Genomic DNA, 22643 nt, shown 5'->3' on the forward strand with positions numbered 1-22643 from the left:
TTTTATTTCTCATTTGAATGAAACCTAAGTTGTTTCGATTTTTGTTACGCACTAGCACATCATCTGAACCTACGTTTGGAAAGAAAGAGAAAAAAAACATTCCATCCATCGTGATTAGAATCCGCTTTTCGAAATAGGTTACTTATATGCGTTCTAACGATTGGATAAGGCCTGGGACTCGTCGTCGAAGTTTTAAGATTGTACCGCGTATCAATTAACAGTAGCGTGCTAGGCTAAGCTTTCCATGCTACACACTTTGCAATCCTCAGATTTATTTTACAAGCATTTTAAACTTTACTAACTTCGAGTTAATTCGATATGCATGTGCGTATCTGTTTTTCGAGAATCGCAAAGAGGAGTCATACTGTGCGAATTTATTTATTAAAAACTGTCAGTATTACTGCAGCGCATGCATTGACGTTCGACTAAATTGCTGGTACTACGAAATATTGTTGCAAAACAAGATCAAGTAACGTCGTAATTGTTCTGTAATCTATAAAAAAAAAAAAAAAGCAAAAAGTGCAGGAAGGAAAATATTCATGTGCAAACTTGAAGTTACAGAATTTTTTAAATATTAAAATACTTCACAGTATACACAGAATTTTATTAGGCATTATTGATCATGTTGTATAAAAATGGTATCGGCATTTAAGATAAATGATTTCGCACAGCATCGTCGCAATGCCAATCGAAGCGGCATCCTTTTTATGGATGCGTCTTTTATTATCGCAAGAACCTTCGACAACGAGATTAGATATATACATCCCTTCCCCCCTTCCCTAGTAATATAAAAACTAAGTTGAGATTCTCATACAATTGTTTAGCGGGATAGAAACGAAATTTAATTACCGAATAAAGCGTAGCGTATACATGTACTCTAAGCAGATACTCTTGTTGCAGAGGTTGCGACGATCGATATTATTTGCATGATGGAATCGCACGATCACGCATTTTTTACAATTTATTTTTAAATAATCAGAGAAATTTAACGATTTATACATTTGTGAAAAAGCAGCAGTAAATACGCGGCAAATGTTTGAGATTTACAGCATACTGTTGTAGGAATTTTCTTAATCCATTAAGTCCTGGGAGTTCCCTAAGTGCTTTTCTGTTTTTTTTTTAATTCTTGTATAATCGGGCCCTAATCAAAATTTTTAGACCGCAATTAATATTTAGAAATACTTAAGTAAAAAGAGTTGTTCCTTCCGAAAATCTAGTTGGCGATGAGGTGGAATGTCTGAAAAAAAGATATAAAAATTTAAAGCGATTAAATAATTTGTCTATTTTTTTAGAACACATTGATATAATTATAGATCGTTTGAATAATTATATCATCTATAAATAATGATATTTATTCTATTTGAAAATAATTATATTTATATTTTATTCTATTTAAAATAGACGATTATTTCTTAATTGAATATATTTGTCAGTAAAAAGATAAGACTCTTACTTACTTTTTTTATTTCCACTTTCAATCTTTATATCTTTTCTCCAGACATCCCATTCCATTGTCGATTAGACTTTCGGAAAAAGAGCAGCTCTCTTTACTCCCAAAAATCGTCTAAAAATTTTTATTATAAAATCCGAGGTACATGAATTTAAAATAGATAAGCGCGTAGAGTCTCCTGGGATTTAACGAGTTAATCTCAGCACGAGATCGTCACGATTCCGATCGCGTTCGAAATGTTGTGTGTGATGCTGACTTTACCGAGTATTTGCTTGCACACAAAATGTGTTTGTTAACAAGCTTACATCGCATTGATAACGTGTTAAATGCGTGGATATCACAGTTTGAAATTACAGCATTTTTAATTAGTGCTTTTCGCAACGACAAGAACAACAATGGCAGAGCAAAAACAAGACGAAAAACAAAAATTCTCCAATGCACGTTTATATTTGTTAATCGGCGCGATACGCGATTATGTGCGTCGCTCAGCGATTTTCAAACGGAACAAAAAAAAATAATGAGGATCTGTTGCCACTTTATACAATTAATAATCTCTTAGCGATTAGAGGATGCATCGTAGTTGTAAATTCGAAGGAATACTTACCGTGTTTCTTGTACCGTATTTTGTACTACAAAAACTTGTACAATGGATTGCTGATTTTCTATAGGGAGTTTGATGAAAAGAATCAATTATCAATTTTACAGTAGTGTAAAAGCTGTACATAATGACCGTTATAACGCTCGTTATAACATTTTTCTGCTGTAGGGACGAACGTGCTTTCCTTTGTCTGCATTTTCTTCTCGTAAACGGGAATATTCTGCTTATGTGATAACACTCAAATAGAAGCGTGCAAGTGAAAGAGAAGACCTCCATTTGTTATATAATAACAAATTTTGTCTTCGATGCTTCGAATTAATTTTCCCCCCTAACGCGTTCACCGCAAATGATAAAGAAATTGTGATTTTACTTAATAATATATTTTATTGTGATTATTTGAGTGATATTTAAATACCATACTGCTTTGTGCAAAGACTTCAAGTCGTTAAAATACAGTACTAATTTCTTCAGTATAACAATGTTCGCCTTATTGCTGAGTCTTAATTATATTTCAAGTCTTAATAGGAGCATCCTCTAAGTATAAGTTTCCGTCCCATCATACATCCGCCAATCCAGTCAAGCTTGCGCCAAACTATGCGCGATTTGTAATTCGTGATTCATAGCTCGCAATTTGTATGAGATGAGAACAGTGTAAATAAACAAAATTCGTTGAGTTTGTTGCTTATCAAACTTGTCGATTCGCCAGCGGAGTGATTTTTCAATAAATCATGCGAATCATCACGAATTAGTCAGTTGATTCGCGCATAATACTACTCTGTGCATTAAGAATATAAAAAGTCGATTGTGACACTTAACACAATCAAGTAAAAAATCGATTAGACTACTAATAGATTTTCTAATATGATGATTAATCGATTTTCCATAATGGAATCTAACAATAAGTGAATAGATGATTGCATACTTACAACATCTTTATAGAAGATATAAAATCTCAATTGTAATAATTGTAAAATCTCAAAAATAAGGATTGCAAAAGTCGAAAATTATCGAATTACTATAACGTGTCATGAAAAAATCGTAAATCGCAAATCGTGCGGAAACGCCACATTAGCAACAAATTTTCGAAAATTTTGTACGAATAGCGAACTGTGAATCACGAACTATGAATTGTGCATATTCTGATGTTAACTTTAGAGTGGCATTAATCTTAACATGAGTTCAGAATTTATCGCGTAATGATACAATATAATTACAATACATATGAGAAAATATTTATACTGTATAATGAACATGATTTACGAAAGATATTTTTTACTTGGATTCGAGCATAAAAGATTTTTGAATTTTTGTTTTCTATTAAATATCGAGTATTATCGAACAGAGTCTCGATCTTATTTGCATTTCTGCGGATCTGTATTTTTGCAACAATTGTTTAATTCATATTTGCATAACTCGAATCAAAGTTGAAAGCACATGAGTTTTATCAGATATCCTTTACAACGGCAAATACCTTTTATTGAGATGCTGCGAGCCCGGTTATTAAAATATTCGTTCAACAAAGTTCAAGTAATACTTTAATAATGTGGATTTTAAAGCACGAAAGTCATAGAAAAAAAATTTTATTACGAGATTAATTGAATTAATTAATATTAACAACATATCCTCATTTTCTTTTACTCTTCACTTTCATTCTTTTCCTCACTCCAATAGACTGTTCTGTGTCGTCATCCTCGTTGTCGCCGCCGTGTTTTTTCCGTTTGCCTGACTTTCTGCTCTCTTCGATGTTCTTCATGTCCTAGAGTGTTGCAATAACATTTATATATAATACGTCTACGTCTGTTAACAAATCGCGTATTGTGAAGTCGTTTTTACCATTTTTACTATCCGCTGTGCTTCGCTCACTCTCTCTTGCAGCAACATCACTTCCTCCTCTTCCGTGGCATATAACGGCAATTGTTTCGATATCAGTTGTTCTATTCGTTGATACAGCTCCACGTCGTATTGCGTGACGAATGTGATGGAACGGCCTGATCGACCTGCACGCGCAGTACGACCTACTCTGTGTATGTAATCCTTACTGTGCGTAGGGATGTCAAAATTGATGACAATATCCACATGCGGAATATCGAGACCTCTGCAAGAGCAATGCAAAAACGATTTAAAATTTATTTCTATTTAAGTGAGATACTTTACTGCGACAATATTACGGACTAACCTGCTGGCAACGTCCGTTGAAATTAATATAGATCTGTTCTTTGCTTTAAATTTCGTAAGCGCGGCGATCCTCTTGTTCTGCGACATCTGTCCGTGCAGCGGGACCCCCGTGAAGCCCAGGTTTCGTAACAGTAAGGCAGTCCTTACCGTATTATTGCAGGTCCCGCAAAATATCATGAAACTGTTGCCCGCCAATTCATTCAGGATATGCACGAGGTACACGTCCTGCAACGATCGTTTTATATATACAATTTGTACATATACGATTATTTTGATAAACACTTTATATATAAATACATCGCACGTGGTAATTGACACTCATTTTGCTACAACAGTTACATACAGCTTATATTTCGTACCTTGAATTTCACTGGAATAAATATGTAATATTGTTGCAGTTTTTCTACAGTCTGATACTTGGTAGACACCTCGACCCTCACGGGATTTCGTAAGGACGCACGTTGCAACTTCTGCACCTTCTTAGTCATCGTCGCCGAGAATAATAACGTCCTCCTCTCCCGTGGTATCACTCTGAGAATTTTATCAACCTCCACCTCGAAATCCATGTTCAAGATGCGATCCGCCTCGTCCATCACCTAGCGCACAAAAGGAATGGCTAGAACCAATTGTGATAATTGTCGAAATAAATCCGCGGTGTCTGCCGTATACAATTATTACCAGAAACTTTAACTGACGCAAATTGAAGCCTTTCGTGTTCTCCAAGTGGTCGACCAATCTACCAGGCGTAGCGATGATGATGTGAGGCTTCTTCTCCAGTATCATTCCCTGCGCATGCATGTCCATCCCACCTACCAGCACCACGGTTTTCACGCCCATACTGGAGCCTAAGATAATTATAACATGATACAAACCAGAGCCTTTAATAGGCCAAATAAGTTAGATAAATTGTTCAAAGTAAGTTAGATAATTTGTTCTCACCTAACGCTTCAAACTGCTCTGAGATTTGGAATGCCAATTCTCTTGTGGGCGTCAGTATTAGCGCAAAGTATCTCTGAGGATTCTCTAATAACGCTTGCAGTATAGGCAATGCGAACGCAGCAGTTTTTCCCGATCCAGTCTCTGCCAATCCAATCACGTCCTTGCCTATCAACAGAATTACGATTGTTACTCTGTTTTCCAGAATTTGGTTACAATTAAATCATCATTTAAATTTACCTTGAAGCGTCAGAGGGATAGCTTCCTGCTGAATCCTGGTAGGTTCCTGCCATTTTAAATCTAAACATGTTTTGCAGAGTGTATCCACAAGTCCCTGTAATAGCGATCATCTTTCTGTCAGTTAATACATTTAAAATATATTCTCAAAAAGGTTCATAAATATGTTTAGACTTTATAACTTTACAACTTATATCTTTAAATAGTTCTAATTATCTAACATAGCCTAACATTAAACAAATGTGAAGTATCGTGTTAAGCATCACTTATGTGCGATATTTCACTTGTCCATTACAAAATTCAAAAATCAAAATTTGTGTTTAATACAATAACAGGCCGTTCTTTGGAGCGATCAACTCGTAGTCAATAAAATTCTAATCTCGAAAATTCTAATGGCTCTAATCGAACTCATCGTATACATATCTCATTATGACTCGATTTATAAGAGGTTGATTAGAAAGTTTCGAAAAGAGTATCAGATTGGGTAATATAAGATCGTTTCAAAAATAATAAACATATAATTTATTACATAAATATCTTTCACGCGCAAATTTCTGTAGGCAGTACTTAACAACGTGCACATATATATTTGAGGTTACAATCGTCGTAGAGTACTTACCAAATCTTTCCACGTGAGTGGAACTTTCTCGTTGTTATCTTCACTTTTGTTATCTTCGACTGATTTTTCTAAATTTTCCATGTTTTCGCAAGTCGTAACTATCAGCACATGCTACAAACAGAAATCGACAGCGCGTTTCGGGTCACGTTTTCCTTCTCTCACGTTTTTTGAGCAAGTAAATGGAGCAGGTGCGTGAAAAAAAAATATCTGTCTAGATTCCAGATGGCATTGCATGTTATGACGTTCCTAAAGGCAACTAGGAACGATTCCGAATGAACTTAGTCGGTATATTAGCTATATAGTTACATAATTTAAAAATATTTAATTTAAATTATCCACATGACTGTCAAAGTTTTTCAATTATACTTCGAAACTCTTCAAAGAAAATGTAAACAATTTTATACAAAACTTTTAAACTCTGTTTAATTTATTTATGTTGGCTGCGTAGTGTAAAAATAATTAACGGACAGGAAACGATGAATCAATTGTAGACTTTTTATTATTCATTTTGACTCGTTTAACTGGTTTAATTTGTAATTATTTTTAACAACGACAATTTATAGGGTCATGTTATGTGTTTATTGATATATGATTGAAGTCGAGTGTTATATGACTGGTATACAAAGATATTTTATTTTATTCCCACAGTTTGTTAACACAATTTTTAGCTCGCGAGCAGAACGAGCAGAAAAAAATACAAGAAAACACTCGATTTGTGCTTCGGAAAATATGATAAACCTGCCTCACTCTCAAATCCAAGTAAATCGAATCCAGGACCTGTAGCATGACATGCGCTGTCACGCCACACTCGCGTTTACGGTGAACGATTGTAAATCTCTGTTTGACGTCTAATATATTTCGTCTTGTAAATAGAACAAATGATACTTTTAAGTTGTAAAGAATATATTTTACTTATCATGACGTAATTATATAGAATCGATTTTATTTTAAAGATCTAAAACTTTAATTAATAAGTAGTGAATTTAGGACTTTTAGAGCCTGTCTAGGATAAAAAAAAGAGCAGAAGATAAATGTACTAGTATCGGCAATATTTAATCTGCAATATTTACTTTATTTTAATTGAAAATTTTCTCATCCAGTTTGTGTTTGTATTTATATGCACATTTATACATATATTCATACACTGCACTGTGCGCGCCTTGCGACAAGCTGTTCCATTGGTTTTTCTTACTAATAAAATGTAAATATTTTTCTCAATAAAACCAACTTCAAGGTCGCCCGTCTATCGAATATATGTACATATGGATACGAATTTAATTAATAGAAGGTATAGAATGCAACTTGATGAACGCACAAATTCTTTCGCAGTTATATTAGTATTTCAAATATTTACAAGATAGGAATCTGGTCAAATGCAAAGTATACAGAATAATCAAGTATGCATGAGCTAATTATTCACACGGTCTGTAAATGTTCTGATTTGATTCGATCAAGTATTTCATAACATAATTACTTACACGACTGTGCCTGGCATGTCTGTGATATTCAATATAAATACTTTAATAGACTAAATCAAATTCTAAATATAAGAGAATATAGTGAATTATGAAACGCACAAATGTCTCCGTTCAATCCAAGCCTTCTTTTTTCTCCTTAATTGCCTCCTGGAAAAAAAATTTGCTTTCAGTTATGCATACACATGGAAATCGTTATAATATCGTGCATAATAACAATTGTGTACCTTAAAACGTTCCTCGAACAACGACAGTTCGGCGATCAGATCGGTGATGGCGTGCATAAACGCTTCGTGCGGAGTATAATCGGAGGTTGTCTGTATCCTAATGGCAAACTTGTGTTCCAGAGGATGGGGAACTTTGTAGCCGGCGAACAACACCTGAGGGTCCTTCAGCAACTGACTGTAGAGTCGAGAGAAATAGAGCAGTTAAAACGCCAGTTAAAACAGGACGTGGGAAGTGACGCACTCGATGCAGTTTACTCACTTGCGGATCATGTTTCCCAGCGTGTGATCCTCCTTGTTGATCGTGAAAATCGCGGCATTTGGCACTTTGGTGTCCTGCTCCTTTATTATCCTAACGAACGCAACGTGAATATTAATATAACATTGTTTGGACCCCGAATTGAGGTTAGATCCAAACAAGTGTCGAAGTCAACGTACTTTTTCTCTCCCTCGTACAACAGGAACGACTCGAAGGTCGGGGGTGCGTTCATCTCGTCTCGTCAATCACGAGTAACGCTCTCGAATCAATTGTTGCCGAAATATCGGCGATGAATCTTCAAGCGCGCCGGTTGAGAAGACGCCGTTCGTAATCGCTGTTGACCATCGTCACTGCGAGCCACAATCGATTGCGTCAGATCGATAGCGGCAGGTCGATAGCCGGTCAAATTCGCAATGACGTCATTCGAACGAGTTCAAATATTTGTCTTTGTCAAACGGGTTGACTCTGTCCCCTTATGTACGATCCTAAGTTTGTCCCTTGTCGATGTTTCTGTGACGATAATCGAAAAAGGGGGACGTGGGAAACAGTGATAACGCCAAGGATAATAATGGGAGGGAAGCGTAATATCTTTATTACAGCTTATTTATTCATGCCGTGTCTCTATCAAGGAAAACTCGTTTCAATTTTCCAGGAAGAGTGTCATATATCATCTGCCTGTCAGCGAGACAGAGGGATGAGAGGGGGAGAGAAAGAGGGGGGGAAGAGAGAGAGAGAGAGAGAGAGAGAAAGATAGTAAAAAAATGAGGAAAAAAAGGAGAGAAAGAGAGAGAAAAAAACTGCACATATAAGTTATATTTCCAAGAAAAAACACGTCTTCCTTCTCCTTCTTTTTTAAATGTTAGACGTGTACTGATTCTCTCCCTCTCTCTCTCTCTCTCTCTCTTTCGAACGTTCGGACCTGCTGCTCGGACCGTCCGAGTATACTGCAGGTGCCGCAGGATTAATCGCTGCTTACACCTTCGCACGGCAGGGGCGTTGCGAGCGCCCGTTTTTATCCGCCCTTTGCATTTCCCACGCCGCGCCCACCCAAGGCGCGGGGCGCGGATAGCTGGTGTGGTGTGGCTGGTGGCGGAGCGTGGCGTCACTGTCAGTGACGCGACTGACGCGGCGTCGTTGCGCGTCGCTCTCTCGGTCGGCGCGACGACTGCTCTTTCGCGGCGGGCGCGCGTTAACCGCCGAGCCGAGCCGAGCCGACTTACGAGGCCACTACACTACAGTCCGGGGCACCCGTCCCGCAGACTAGTTGTCAAAATGGCGGCGTGCGAGGGCTCGGCGAGCGTGAGTCCGAATTGCGAGGTGGTGCGCGGGCAAACGTTCGAGGTCGGGCCGCGCTACACGAATCTATCGTACATGGGCGAGGGCGCCTACGGCATGGTCGTGTAAGTGTTCATCACCCTCAACCGTGTCGCACGGCCGCACGGCCGTTCGTACGTTCTCGTACGTTCGTTCGATCGGCGACTCGATCGCCGGCCGATCCTCTTGGCCGCGTCTGACTACTGACAGACCGACTTGGCAATAATAACAGTTGAGAGCGGCGACGCGGACGCGACGCGCGGCGGTCCAGCAGCGTGGATCCGCGGCGCGTGCCGCACGATCGTCGCGGCGGTGATCCGAGAGTGAGAGAGAGAGAGAGAGAAGGAGAGATGAGTCGCGCGTCTCGAACAGTCGTGCATACGTCCGGAGACACGGCCCTCTCACGGACAAAAGCCGCCGATCGCGGCGACGTACGCGCGAGTCCGACGTCCGCGCGCCGCTCGTATTGTATCGCATATACACGCGCGCGCACGCATGACGTTCGCACACACGCATGCACCCATACACGCACGCACGCACGCACGCATTATGGTTATACATCACTTTCAAACGCATGTCACGCCCCTTTCACCCGTGCGTTTTTCCCATTCATGTCTTTTCTCCACTTCCCTTTATTCGCTCTCTTTCTTTCCCTCCTGTCTCTCTCTCTTCTCTTTCCATCGTTAATCTCTCCACTCCCTCGCGCGTTTTTGTCTTGCACTTGTCTCATCCATACGTCACGCTAATCAGATGAATCACGACGATTGCACCTTACGATTTGCTAATCTTATCTTATCATTTTTTTTTTATCAACTATCGTTACTTAACACAATTACGTTTCGGCATGATTTACATCGCGAGCAATTACGCGACGTGGAAGGCGAAATGTTTTGCGCGCAACATTTCTCTGCTGCTGCAGTATTATCTCTGTATTTCTATTGCTATTATATCGTTATTGTTGTAACGTTCCCCTCCCCCCCCCTCCGCAAGTAGAGGGCTGAGATTGGTGGCGAAGCGACGGAATATCGTCTTTGCGCGCCAAATGATATTTCGAGTTTCATTTCGCGAGATAAATAATCCTCGACACGCCCGTGGATTCTGACGGCGGGTTCTCTTTGAGAAATTCGGAATTGATTTTTCTATAATTACGATGTTGCGTTGATAATATTGATGTCGAATAAAAATATCGGAGCCCCGACTTGTACGCGACTGAAAGTAAAGGGCTTTCCTCTCTGCTACTCCGTTAATGTATCCTGATCCTCTGAGCTTTTCTGGTTTGAATCTTTTAAATCTTTTTAATGAAACGTTCGTTTTAATGAAACAAACATATGTGCATTCTGACGGTATTGTTTTAATAATCCGTTATTAATTTTCGTATTATTTATCGATAATAAAATTTCTGGTGAAAAATTTTCTTGAATTCCTTCATGTAATTTCTCAGAATTTCTATGTAATTTTATCACTTTTCAGACAGTTTCTCCAATTTTTTGTACGAATTGAAACACTTCAGAAATACTGGAAAAGTCTACATTTTTCCTAGAATTTTTTATATACGTGAATATCCTAAGATTCTCTCGTTTTATAATTGAATACTGAAGGAAACTTATAAAATCTAAAGAAGTTTAAAATATTCTACAGAAATTTTATAAACTTAAAATATAAGAAATTCTTAAAGATATGAAATGAGAATATTTTTTCATCAGAGATTGCGTTTTTTACTTATTTAATTTATTTTTTGACGTGTTCGTATTCTGTTATCTATTTTTATCGAATAAGATTAATTAAAGATTAAAGTTTTAATGGATTGGCTAAAGTATCGGAGTTTGTTTCTGAACGTGTTTTCTCGATCAGAAACCCATTAGTCGCGGCCCTTGTGCGTAAAACACATCTGCACGCATCGTGTGAAATCGAGCGAATTTGATTTATCGTTGAGAATCCTATATCACGCGCGAACCACATCCTATCCGCGATACCGTCGAAGACACACGTTTTCTCTATGGACAAACTCACACCAAGTTGCGCAAAGCCTCCCAAACGATAGCAGAAAAGATAAACAGTGCACCGGATGAATAAAGCGAAGGCGGTTACTCCAGTCTGTCAGTTCATTGAAAGGGGATTTGCCCTGAAATATGTAAATAAAAAGATATTCGAGCATTTGTGCTTGCATTCTGGCGAGTAGACAGATTCAAGCACTTTCGCTTTCGTCGCGAAACATTTGTGGGACTATATGAATAGAAGAAAATTTTATTTATATTTAATTTAATTTGAATTGAATTTCCTGCTTATAGGGAAGTATATATTTCAAATAAAAGTAACGTACGTACTTCGTTTTTCGCGCCATCGAATGCAATAGATATTTATTTCGACTTCTTCATTAATTTATTACATATAATTTATATTATTAATTATAAATATATCGCTAATTTTATATACACTTTATATATAAAATAAAACATTTATACAATCGATCGCGTATAACGAAACAAATATATATATAAAGACATTAAAAATGAATGAAGAGTATACATGACGAAGAAATAAAATCTTGTCTTTTTATGTCTCAAATTCTTCTCTAATTTATTTCATTTTAAAATAAATTCTTATACTTTTCAGAGCTACATTTATAGAGAAATTTTTTCTTTTTATCTGCCATTTCATTATTTTTAATCTGTTTTTTAAGAAATGAATTTTTTATTCGCGAGCACCAGTGAGAAATGGTTACAGTTACATTACAATTGTTGAATGTAACGAAAGAATTATTCGTGCGAAATGCATATGTTGCTCTTATTCCGTATTTATTTTGAAACAAATATATTTGCTCTTACTCTTACCGTTTGCAAGGAAACATATTCTTTTATTCATATGATCCGACGTGTACCGCGGTATAATTTGAGAATTACGAGACGCCCGGAGCAGCCAGCGTGCGCCAGAGAGGTCCCCGCTGAATAATAAAATGCGGCTTATCGTCAATAATGCCTTCTTGCAGGTCCGCCTACGACAACCTCACCAAAACGAAAGTAGCTATTAAAAAAATTTCTCCCTTTGAGCATCAAACGTATAGTCAGAGGACCTTAAGAGAAATAAAAATTCTCACGAGGTTTAAGCACGAGAACGTAAGTTGGACGCTTCAGCACACACGCACAGAGTTTGAGCTTGGCGTACTATTATTATTATTATTTTTTATAAGGTACCGTTATTAATATATCGCTCTCTTTCGCAACAGATAATAGACATAAGGGATATATTAAGAGCGCCGAATCTGGAGCAAATGAAAGACGTGTATATCGTTCAATGTCTGATGGAAACTGATCTCTATAAATTACTAAAGACACAAGTAAGTAATCGGCATGCAGATTCTGTTATATATAGATTCGCGGAAGACGCAAAGAAAGAAAGAAAGAAAAAAAAGAAAACGACACGCACATGCTTAATGAAACGCTCGAAATCAAATTCTCATTTTCAGGCTATTAGTAACGATCACATATGTTATTTTCTGTACCAAATATTGCGGGGGTTGAAGTATATACACTCGGCGAACGTGTTACACAGAGACCTGAAGCCGAGTAATCTGCTGTTGAATACCACCTGTGACCTTAAGATCTGCGACTTCGGTCTGGCGAGAGTCGCGGACCCGGAGCACAATCACGCGGGTTTTCTCACGGAATACGTGGCCACGAGGTGGTACAGGGCTCCGGAGATAATGCTTAATTCCAAGGTATCCGTCTCGCGCAAGCGAAAACGCGATTCGAGGAACGAGGACACGTTTCGTGTGTTGCGGCTCTAACGCAGCATCTTTTGACGCAGGGTTATACCAAATCCATAGACATTTGGTCGGTGGGCTGCATCCTGGCGGAGATGCTCTCGAGACGAGCGATATTCCCCGGCAAACATTATCTAGATCAGTTGAATCACATTCTCGGTGTTCTCGGATCGCCTTCGTCGGAGGACCTCGAGTGTATCATAAACGAAAAAGTACTGAACGCTTACCCTCTTTGAATATCTCGTTAGAATCTGATTCACGAATACATGCATATTTTGCAGTGCAATTTTTAGTGCTCGCCGGCTCGCGTTTTACACTTAGAAGACGGTGGAAATTAAAAGAAAAGCGTTCTGATTTCAGGCACGGAATTATCTCCAGTCGTTGCCATATAAACCAAAGGTACCGTGGACGAGCCTCTTCCCCAATGCCGATCCGAGAGCTTTGGATCTCCTGGACAAAATGTTGACGTTCAATCCCAATAAACGCATCGTGGTGGAAGACGCGTTGGCGCATCCCTACTTGGAGCAATATTACGATCCTGCCGACGAGGTGAGAGTTTTCCCATCTGCTGATTTTGAAACTGCAATTACGAATCAGTTAATGTTGCATCCGTAAAAATTTCAGCCTGTGGCAGAGGAGCCGTTTAGATTTGACATGGAGTTGGATGATCTTCCGAAAGAAGTATTAAAACAATATATTTTCGAAGAGACTCTATTGTTCCAAAAAAATCATCAAGAGAACGCTATGTAGTCGACTGGTAATTGTTAAATTCGTCTTGCGTCCGCGCATCGCCGATCTCTTGAATCCGCTGACAATCGAATGCTTTCTTTTCGTCAGGCATGCTGTTGCCGCCGGAATCGCAATAGCGGATACGCGTGATGAACTGAAAGAAAAAAAAAAAAGAAAAGAATAGAGATATGGAATGGAAGAGAAAAAAATCGAACAATCGCGGGATTGGTTTTGAAGAAAGGGTGCTTTTTAACAATCATCGCCACTTCATCGTCGCTCGAATTACCGTCGATTACAAAGATTACTAGGATATTGACGAACGATTTAGTTCAGCGATCAACGAACGATTAATCGGGCCGATTAGTCGGGTGAGTGAAACGCAATGTCGGTGAGTCGCAATGTCCGCGCATACGCTTGTACATTCGCATGTCCTTACTCGGAGAAAGAAAAATATATAGTGTTTCTTATGTTACACCGAAGCAAACATTGATATATATATAGCATAATATCAATTGGTACATGTATTTTTTTAATTTATCATCGTCGTACCGTACTGTACCGTACCGTACCGTACCATACCGTCTGTCTGTGATTTAATTGCGAGCGTGACGAGGCGTAACACGCGACACACTTTGTCTTCATTTCATCGTCCTCCCGTCGAGTTATCTTTTTTACCTCCCCCGAAAGGTGAAATGGCTGAGATTACAACGCGCAATTGTATGGCGTAAACTAGGGCAATATATACATTCGGCTTATGGTGCCTCGATGTTTTCCGATATCGGAAATATCGTGGATATCGGGGATTATCGAAATAACTAAATAACGTTCACTCCGCGAGATTCGAACGCTTGTAGCGCATTCGTGCTAATTCATTTTTTTTTTCGTATATAATATGTTTTTCGTCTCATGTGAGTATACGTATGACTGTGTGTGTGTGCGTGCGTATGTACGTACGTGTGTGTGGCAGAATTTCTTTCGGTATTTAATCTGTTTATGATAGTCAACCGTTGTAGCGTAATATCGCGACGTGCCGAGCGCACGTGAATAAAAGTATATAATTTATGTTGCAAAGAGAATCGTGATCTTCTTTCTGAGCGTGTGATAGATAAACGACGGGGTCCCCGCCAGTCGTAAGGGTTAAAGTGACAATTTGAAGCAACATTGTAGGAGAAGGTCCCAAGTTAGAGCATTTCGGAGAGATTTTACAAGTGTTATTACATCTCGTATCGAAACCCTCATCGCTCTTAGAGCCTCCCGAAATCGATATCGCAATTCAAAATCTGTATCTACGATAACGTCAATTTGAATCGCTAGAAATCGAATTCGTTAATATGATATCGATAGCTCCATTCGGCCTTACTGTGGACATATAGAGAGAATTTTCTCAATCTCCTGTTCCCGAGAAACCTAGGTTGTGAGAGACGCGGCGAAAATTAAAAAAAGGGAAAAAGAATTGAAGAGAGGAGAAAAAAAAATACTAAAACAGGGACAAAGTATTTACTTCCTCTATTAACTGTTACCGACCTTCACGTTCTTCGATACATCTAATAATAATAATTAACGAATTAAAGAAATAAATTAATAATTAAAGAGAAAATTCGTTGTTCGTAAGATTCTTATCTAGATCTAAGATGCATTTCTAGTAATTACGAATTCTCGTTGAGGCTGATTCGCCGCTGATGCCGCCCGCCTCCTACTTAAGGACGCGACGCGGACGTAACAGCGAGTAAGCGTTCTGTCGTTACCATAATATCATGATTTCAATCTCCGTCGACTTAATAGATATTTATCTTCCCTCGGTGTTTATCCGTTGTGCGCAGTCGTTTGGCAAATTGTGGATAAAAGAGTTGATGAATCTCTCGCGGTTTACAGTTTTTCTCAGTAACGCGCGCTACAAGCCTCGATTACAAAACGCGCACAAATTGCAATCAGGTGGCAAGCAGTTCAATTACCCCTGACGACGTTTTATCCACGGGCGTAATCTCTTCCAAAATAAAATTAGTTCGTAATGACGCGAATCCTTCGTAACGACAGATTCTACATTAGGTCATTCCGCGCTAGATGATCCCAGGGGTGGGGGGAGGGAGGGATGACGGATTCGGATTCCTTTAGAATTCTACGTGTAACCCAAAGTAAAATAAATGTATATCTTTCTTCCTTGCGATCCCACGGATGGAGATCGCTCGTCTTAGCTATTACATGAGTATTCCACATGCGAGTACAAAGAACTACTTCCAATAGATACATATGTATTCTATTTCTTCTATTTCTCATACGTTTCTCTTCCCGCGCGACAGTTGAAAATTTAAATTAAACCGCTGTAACGAATCTTGCAACAGAGATTTTTGAAGACCTCGTATTAATAATGCATGGCGAGTGTGAGCAAATCTTTATGGAGACTTGATTTGTCTCGGCAGAGACAATCGTTATAGCAGTCCAGATAATACGTTAGAATTTACATACACGCGATCAGCTGTTTTTTCTCTCCCTGTAAAAACGTTTACGACCGCGCAGTCTTTTACGATCTTACGTCGCTACTGCAGAATTAAATAAGAATACGGTCCGTATATCGAGTCCCTTTGAAGAGTGCTCTCTCATCTCCGAGGCCTTTTTAAACAAGTTCTCATAAATAACCGTAGATCGTGAGCAAGCGACGATAAAATCGTGCGCTCAGCGAAATTGTAAGCCGACGAGAAATCGAAGCTCTCGCTGTCAATGATAATTGGACACGTATAGTAACATATTAGGATTGTGATACGAGGTGCGGCGGTAAAACAAGTGTTTGTGGAGGACAAAACGCTGAGATGGGCGAACGTAGAACGTTGCGCGTTTAATATATATATCGATGAAACATTGTCGATATCATCAGGCCTAATATACTTAAAGTTATGTATGTGTACTTGTTGTTGTTGCCGATTCTTATATATCCGAACATTTCACGGAGCAATTTTCGTCTGTCGATTTTCAATGTTATATTTCGACGGCTGTATCAATTGAACTTGTAAAGAAGAGTAGAGAAGAGGCAGCGGGGCGAAAGTAATCATGGAATTTACGTGCCGTTTCCTCAACAAACGTAGAACGACAGTTGTTAGTCTTCGAAGTTAACGGAGTGGTTGACTGAATCATTAGCGTTTTTACGTAGAATAGAAGTGAGGGAAAGAGGAGGAAAAAAAAAGCCTTTTGACGAGAAATGGCCGCACGACCGCCTCTCTTTAACACGACGGGCAAGATCGGCGTTTTTCACACCATAGCGCAGTAAAACATAAGCAGACATACACGTGCGGGAAGAATTCCATCGCGGGAGAAGACGTACCATCGCAAACCAGCGCTTGAAACAATTTGGGACGCGCAAGAATCTATAATAGCGCTGCGATTCGATTGAGTGGCCCTCTTAGCTTTTCGATTAAACAAAAAAAAAAAGGCCAGCATTTCGTCCCCCCCGAGATTGTTTCTGTTCCTCCGATTTCAATTCTGATCACGTCTGATCCCGAACGGCAATATCGTGAAAGATATCGTCTTGTCCGTTTCGATTGTGTCGCTGTGAATCATTGATATAGTTTTTGTCGCCGAAGCTGCATTCATAGCGTTTATAAAAAATACGACTGTAAATATTATTAACAAGTCGTAGCGCTGAACCCGTAATGCTTTTAATCAGAGTAGATTATTCTGTCGCGCTGGAAGATCGATCGCGTTAATCAGATTTGCTCCTCAGCTAAATTCGCTAAATATGTAATTTTCGGGGAAATTTCACTAAAATAGAGCGATGCTCGCAAACTTGAATGTAATAAACAGAGCAGCCAAAATTTTAAAAGCAGATTTTAATCCTGCTTATACCGAACATAACTTCATATATAAATCATCGTAAATTTTACGTATAAATCGTGCAGGCAAAAAAAAATAAAATATATGCGGATAAAATTAAAACAATTTTTCAAAACAATGCGTCGTTCATTCGACAAATACGGAGTATAATCGCAAGATAATTGCTGTCAAACGATGCCAGAATAAGACCAAATGGCCGCGAAAGCGATAAATGGATCGTTTCGATATTTACAATCGAGTCAAGTACAATCGCTTCGATTTGGAAATTATTTTTTCGAAAATATAATACTGAACGGAAAAAATTATAAATGAGAACCTATGAATGTAGCTGAGCAGCTATTTGAGAAATAAATGTACTTACTGTGTTCTTTATCCGATTTCTTTATTACCTCGATTGCTGTTCCAAATGATTGTTATCCGTGACGAGTCGTCATAATTCATGTTAATTAAATTATCATTATCGACTATTGTATTTTAAATAGCTATTCCACTATTATTGTGCTAATATAAAAAAAAAAGAGGCTCTATTGGCCAATTATTCGCTGTCTTCACTATGTTATTTGTCCCTGTAAATTTTTGAATTACAAAGCAACATTTTTTTTTGTTGGCTTCGCTTTTGGTTGTATCACAATTGAAGGAGTAACAAAGTAAAATTTTAACATCCTTTTCGCGTAGGTCACAATCTATCGGATCACGTCTCTCTCGGCAGAAATTATCGACTGAAAAATTCGAAGATAGAACGTATCAGAGAAATGGTGAATGTAACACACAATATGTACAGATTATCGTTTATTTCTTTCGTTACTTATCTCTTTCTTCTTTTCGCAGTAACATTGAGTATTATCCTGATGATCAGAGTTGCCTTTACAAAATATCTCAATTCGTCGTTCTGAGAAACGCGATGCCGTACCGTGCGGACTTACGAAACTATACTTTTGTCTTGTGTTCTTCATGCAAGAGGTACCATTGTTTTACATCGCGATAGCAACTTTCGTAGCAGCACAAAAGAGATCTGGAAATTTTTCTTTTCCCAATTGCACAAATAACTCGGTCGAAGTACTTTTTAGTTGTATTTCTCTATAGTTCGCAGAAATGTACATCAATTTGTAGATACATGATCTGTGTCAAATTTACACGCGATATTATCGGAAGCATTCATTTACTTGTCCAACGATAAAAACAATAATGATTATTACTGGAAGATCGACCGCTAACGTATTAATACGTTAAAAGTACGAAAAATAAAAGTTTTATATTACTTTATAAATCAATATTTTCCTCTCCTCGCGCATGATACGCGCATGTGTATGTGTGCGTGTGTGTATGTGTCTGTGTGTGTAAAAATAATCGCAAACCTTTCCAATGATGAAAAAAGAAAAACTTCATTAAGCCCATAAATTATGTAAACTTGAATACACATATACCCACATGCTGATTTACAATTGTTTCCACCTGTGGCCGATATAAAATGTTACGAAAAAACTCTTTAAATAATACATCTGAATGATGAGCGCTTTATACAAGTCTCGAACTTTTGAATTATTACTTCGTTATCTGGGATCACTCTCCGTCACTATCGTCCTTTGTGTATTTATCGTTTTTCACTTCTATTCTCAACGGAGAACGTCCTCTGGTGTGATTTCCGATTCGTGATCGTAGATCACCGCCCTTCAAGGTACTCCTCAAGTCGCGGCTACTTGATGGCCTTTAAAAAAATACAACTCGTGTGAGCTTGCAGATGTATACATAAGATTACTTGATCATATAATAATAAGTTATATGCATATGCTTAAAAAGAACGCGCACTTTTTTAAAGTATATCGAAAAACACGTATTAAAAACAAAACGATTATCGTGTATCACAATTTATACTACACAAAAAGTATAAATCATATATGTTCTATTAATAATATTTACCTACACTTTATTTCAACAAAATAAATCAGAAGAATCATCGGAACATTTAATTTTAAAAATTCAACAAGATATGAAAAATCTACTCCAAATATATGCGATGTAGAGAGAAATTATATCACTTATGTGTGATGTCTTCACTGTCTTCAGTATAGATAAAATTAATTAAATCATTGTCTTACCTCTTTTTCAAATAGCTGTCACTAGCTTCGCTTTTCGCATGATTCAATCTTGCCCACACGGTCGAGGCAATGCGTGGTTTGGGTGGGACGACCTTTATCACACTGCCTTTGGGGCCCTGAATCTCCTTCGCAGGCACGTCGTTGTCCTGTTCGTCGCTCTCCTCTTCGTCCCCCTTGTGCTCGCCTTCTTCCTCATCCTCTTCCTCCTCTTCTCCTTCCTCTCGCTCTTCCTCCACGTTTATCAGACCACGCTGACCGTGCCTCTGTTTCTCCTTGGCCTCTTCTTCTTCCTCCTCTTCATGTACAATCTCATCTTCCGATTCCTGCCATTCTCCTTCTTCCCTTTCCGACGATTGTACTTCCTTCACAATCTGATAGCCCTGCTGCCGAATTGTGCCGGAATTATCGCGTTTCGAATTCGTCGCGTTCGTATTTGTTACCACTACTTGAATGGGCTCGCGATACTGCGCTTTCGTTTTCGACTTCCCCAACTTTGATCGCAAGTCACCGCTGTTATTTAAATTATTCAGAATCATCTATAAGAAAAAAAGATATCTTGTTTGAAATTTGTGTGAAACAAATTAAGGAAAAAATTCTTTTAATGAAAAAAAAAAACGATGAAACCCTAACCTGGAATCGTAGCTTCGCCCGACGCTTCTGTACTTTTTCCTCCTCGTCGTCGGCGTGCATTCGCATGCGGGGAATTTTGCTCCGTTTACACCAATTCTCATCGCTGTCGCTACTCGAACTGGCCTCGCCTGATTCCTCGGCTGGTACCGTGTCCTTCTCTGGGTATTTGAGACCCAGTCTCTCCTTTATGCTACGTCCCTGATCTCTAACACCATTCTTCGGAAGAAAATCATCCTCCACGACGTCGTTCAAGCCCCACGTCTCGGACAACGCGCCCCATGGATTCTTTGTTTGATTCTGATCTTTGTCATCATCGCTCGACGATTTGCGTCTACTTTGCTTTATCTGCTTGTACATACGCTTACGAGATTCCGTTAGTATCCCTTTGAGACCTAAACGTGTACACAGAAACAGAGCCATCTTATCGTCCGTTCTCCATTATTCTTAACGATCTGATTTTGTTACAAAATTTTGTATTTACCTCCAAAGTTGGGATTTCCGTGTTTTTTATAGTATTCGCTTTTCTTCTCCGCGTTGATCTGCTTTTTATCCGCCCTGGTGGCGAATCTCAAGAAGATCCCTTTAGATTTTGGATAATCAACACCTTTCCTCCATATACCAGGAGGCAATGGATAATCGATATCTTTAATGCTTATGCAATTGTCCTGCCCCCCGTTCTTGTCCGCATCGACAGATACATCCTCCTCAACCGCCATCGCTACGTCGTCCTTCTTGTTCTCGGAATCGTTATTCTCTCGATCCGAATATTTTGCAATGCTACCTAAAATCCTTTTGGATAATCCCAGCATAGCTCTGGCTGCTGTTACATTGTCGAACCAAACTACATTGCCTGTAACATATAAATTACACGTCAAAATCGACAGTGGTAAGCAATGCACTGTCATTCTCTCGAATAAGAATCAAAATTTCGTAGCTTACACGATACGTCGTTGATCCATTCAATCGACTTCGGGGCATAATCTTGAAAATATTTGAACACGTCCTTGGTGCTCATCTCTTCAGTCCCTCTCATGTGAATTACATTCAACCTGACGTTCTTATCATTCTCATCATCCACGACACCCATGCTGCAACCATCACAATATGAGGTAACAGCAATTGTCTTTATCGAATCAATATGGCAAAACAATTAAGTTACATTGTACTTACCTGCTGTACAGTTCGTCTTCTACATTTGACAGCTCCTTGGGTTTTTCCGTCAAGCCAAAACGCTTCGCTCGCTCCTCCATTTTCAATCTTTCCTCTTGGCTAAATATATCTATGCCTGTTGTGAATGTGTCCGCTGGATTGCTGATTGTGTTCTCAGGATTGCTGTCCAGCGTCTGTATTTAAAGGGATTTGGGAGTGTAATTTGAAGCACGTCCTGGTAACGTCTGGATGTTAATATATACGCGTCAATTAGGATCGTTCGTTTTTGTTACCTGCAGTTCTGGCTGTAAGGTTGCCCTGGCTCTCTCGATTTCCTCGATAGGCACCATCTCAACGTCCGAAGGTTCGTCGAATTCTTCCATTGTGCAAGCACGACGCGAATTGCGTTAAGCGCCGGAATATCACTCAGAAAAGTCGACGGGTATCACGAGAGTTTTACAGACGGGTCCAATCGTTCGGCAAAGAACGGCTTCCAGCATCAAATAGAGATAACAAATTCAGAGTTTACAAATATAGGACTTAACCATAGCGGCAGACATTTGCTTGCCACCTACAGCTGGGACTGGGACGACCAGAAACGACGATAGACAATGATGGGAATCGCGAAAGGATCGTTTCTTCGGTGTAGCTGCGCTACACTTTTTGCACTTGGTGCAGCGCCAAGAAATAACGCGGCCTAGAGGGACTCTACATAAACGTAGATACGATAGACCCCTGCACCAGGACGCAACATGCTTGCATTCTGTAATCACTAGATGGCGATAGTAGTATTTTTAAATCCCACATATAATCTTTATCACCGACGAGATGCTATTAAAGACCGACATCCCTTACGGTAGTTATCGTAGGCTGTTTAATAATTGCTAAAATTTAAACCAGGGTTGTGCCGTAGATTTCAAGATTACGTCTACACGGATTATTTACGTGAAATCTACGTGATGTTTACATGGTCTTTTTGTTGCGTAGACAATTTAGACTTGTAAACCATGTAGACTATTGTAAATTGTATCACTAATATATAGAATATAAAAAAATTAAATTATAAGGCAGTCTCTACCCACAATAGAAATGTTCAAAATGTATCATAGGAACAGGCTAAAGATATCACATCTTTAGAATATTCTTGATGTATATTTTGAACATTAATTT

At 38.9% G+C, this 22643-nt stretch overlaps 4 protein-coding genes across 5 annotated transcripts; 1 reads left to right on the top strand and 3 right to left on the bottom strand.

Moving 5' to 3' along the window:
• Positions 1 to 1981: 1981 nt before the first annotated feature.
• On the bottom strand, positions 1982 to 6236 carry LOC105462954 (probable ATP-dependent RNA helicase DDX47). The gene is made up of 8 exons (XM_011709900.1): positions 6016 to 6236; positions 5400 to 5493; positions 5163 to 5327; positions 4902 to 5068; positions 4583 to 4819; positions 4225 to 4448; positions 3882 to 4143; positions 1982 to 3804 (listed from the first exon to the last, which is right to left on the bottom strand). The coding sequence occupies exons 1-8, from the start codon at positions 6094 to 6096 to the stop codon at positions 3673 to 3675; spliced, it is 1362 nt and encodes a 453-aa protein (XP_011708202.1). The 5' UTR covers positions 6097 to 6236; the 3' UTR covers positions 1982 to 3672.
• Positions 6237 to 7066: 830 nt separating this feature from the next.
• On the bottom strand, positions 7067 to 8484 carry LOC105462955 (DNA-directed RNA polymerase II subunit RPB11). Its single transcript, XM_011709901.1, has 4 exons — positions 8153 to 8484; positions 7977 to 8066; positions 7718 to 7892; positions 7067 to 7640 (listed from the first exon to the last, which is right to left on the bottom strand). Exons 1-4 carry the CDS (start codon positions 8203 to 8205, stop codon positions 7605 to 7607), a joined length of 354 nt encoding a protein of 117 aa, XP_011708203.1. The 5' UTR covers positions 8206 to 8484; the 3' UTR covers positions 7067 to 7604.
• A 565-nt stretch (positions 8485 to 9049) lies between these two features.
• On the top strand, positions 9050 to 17968 carry LOC105462956 (mitogen-activated protein kinase 1). 2 transcript variants are annotated; one of them, XM_011709902.1, is made up of 8 exons: positions 9050 to 9373; positions 12274 to 12400; positions 12511 to 12621; positions 12751 to 13002; positions 13092 to 13259; positions 13408 to 13596; positions 13672 to 13804; positions 13885 to 17968. In XM_011709902.1, exons 1-7 carry the CDS (start codon positions 9246 to 9248, stop codon positions 13795 to 13797), a joined length of 1101 nt encoding a protein of 366 aa, XP_011708204.1. In that variant the 5' UTR covers positions 9050 to 9245; the 3' UTR covers positions 13798 to 13804; positions 13885 to 17968. The 2 variants fall into 2 exon arrangements, with proteins under 2 accessions (XP_011708204.1, XP_011708205.1); XM_011709903.1 differs by lacking the exon at positions 9050 to 9373 and adding an exon at positions 11048 to 11418.
• Positions 17969 to 18372: 404 nt separating this feature from the next.
• On the bottom strand, positions 18373 to 22114 carry LOC105462958 (uncharacterized protein C17orf85-like). The gene is made up of 7 exons (XM_011709904.1): positions 21767 to 22114; positions 21495 to 21667; positions 21264 to 21412; positions 20806 to 21174; positions 20325 to 20716; positions 19695 to 20230; positions 18373 to 19303 (listed from the first exon to the last, which is right to left on the bottom strand). Exons 1-7 carry the CDS (start codon positions 21854 to 21856, stop codon positions 19159 to 19161), a joined length of 1854 nt encoding a protein of 617 aa, XP_011708206.1. The 5' UTR covers positions 21857 to 22114; the 3' UTR covers positions 18373 to 19158.
• Between the last annotated feature and the right edge of the window lie 529 nt (positions 22115 to 22643).

The sequence above is a fragment of the Wasmannia auropunctata genome, unplaced genomic scaffold (assembly GCF_000956235.1).
Source record: "Wasmannia auropunctata unplaced genomic scaffold, wasmannia.A_1.0 LD336092.1, whole genome shotgun sequence".
NCBI lineage: Eukaryota > Metazoa > Arthropoda > Insecta > Hymenoptera > Formicidae > Wasmannia > Wasmannia auropunctata.

Coding starts and splice junctions, on each gene's coding strand:
- LOC105462955 (XM_011709901.1), bottom strand. CDS start 8,205: ATGAACGCACCCCCGACCTTCGAGTCGTTCCTGTTGTACGAGGGAGAG. Junction 8,067..8,152: donor TTGTACGAGGGAGAGAAAAA/GTACGTTGACTT, acceptor TGCGTTCGTTAG/GATAATAAAGGAGCAGGACA. Junction 7,893..7,976: donor CTGGGAAACATGATCCGCAA/GTGAGTAAACTG, acceptor TCGACTCTACAG/TCAGTTGCTGAAGGACCCTC.
- LOC105462956 (XM_011709902.1), top strand. CDS start 9,246: ATGGCGGCGTGCGAGGGCTCGGCGAGCGTGAGTCCGAATTGCGAGGTG. Junction 13,003..13,091: donor AGATAATGCTTAATTCCAAG/GTATCCGTCTCG, acceptor CTTTTGACGCAG/GGTTATACCAAATCCATAGA. Junction 13,597..13,671: donor ATTACGATCCTGCCGACGAG/GTGAGAGTTTTC, acceptor TAAAAATTTCAG/CCTGTGGCAGAGGAGCCGTT.
- LOC105462958 (XM_011709904.1), bottom strand. CDS start 21,856: ATGGAAGAATTCGACGAACCTTCGGACGTTGAGATGGTGCCTATCGAG. Junction 21,668..21,766: donor CCTTACAGCCAGAACTGCAG/GTAACAAAAACG, acceptor CTTTAAATACAG/ACGCTGGACAGCAATCCTGA. Junction 20,231..20,324: donor GGGCGAAGCTACGATTCCAG/GTTAGGGTTTCA, acceptor TTTTTCTTATAG/ATGATTCTGAATAATTTAAA.
- LOC105462954 (XM_011709900.1), bottom strand. CDS start 6,096: ATGGAAAATTTAGAAAAATCAGTCGAAGATAACAAAAGTGAAGATAAC. Junction 5,494..6,015: donor CACTCACGTGGAAAGATTTG/GTAAGTACTCTA, acceptor TCGCTATTACAG/GGACTTGTGGATACACTCTG. Junction 5,069..5,162: donor AGAGCAGTTTGAAGCGTTAG/GTGAGAACAAAT, acceptor TAATTATCTTAG/GCTCCAGTATGGGCGTGAAA.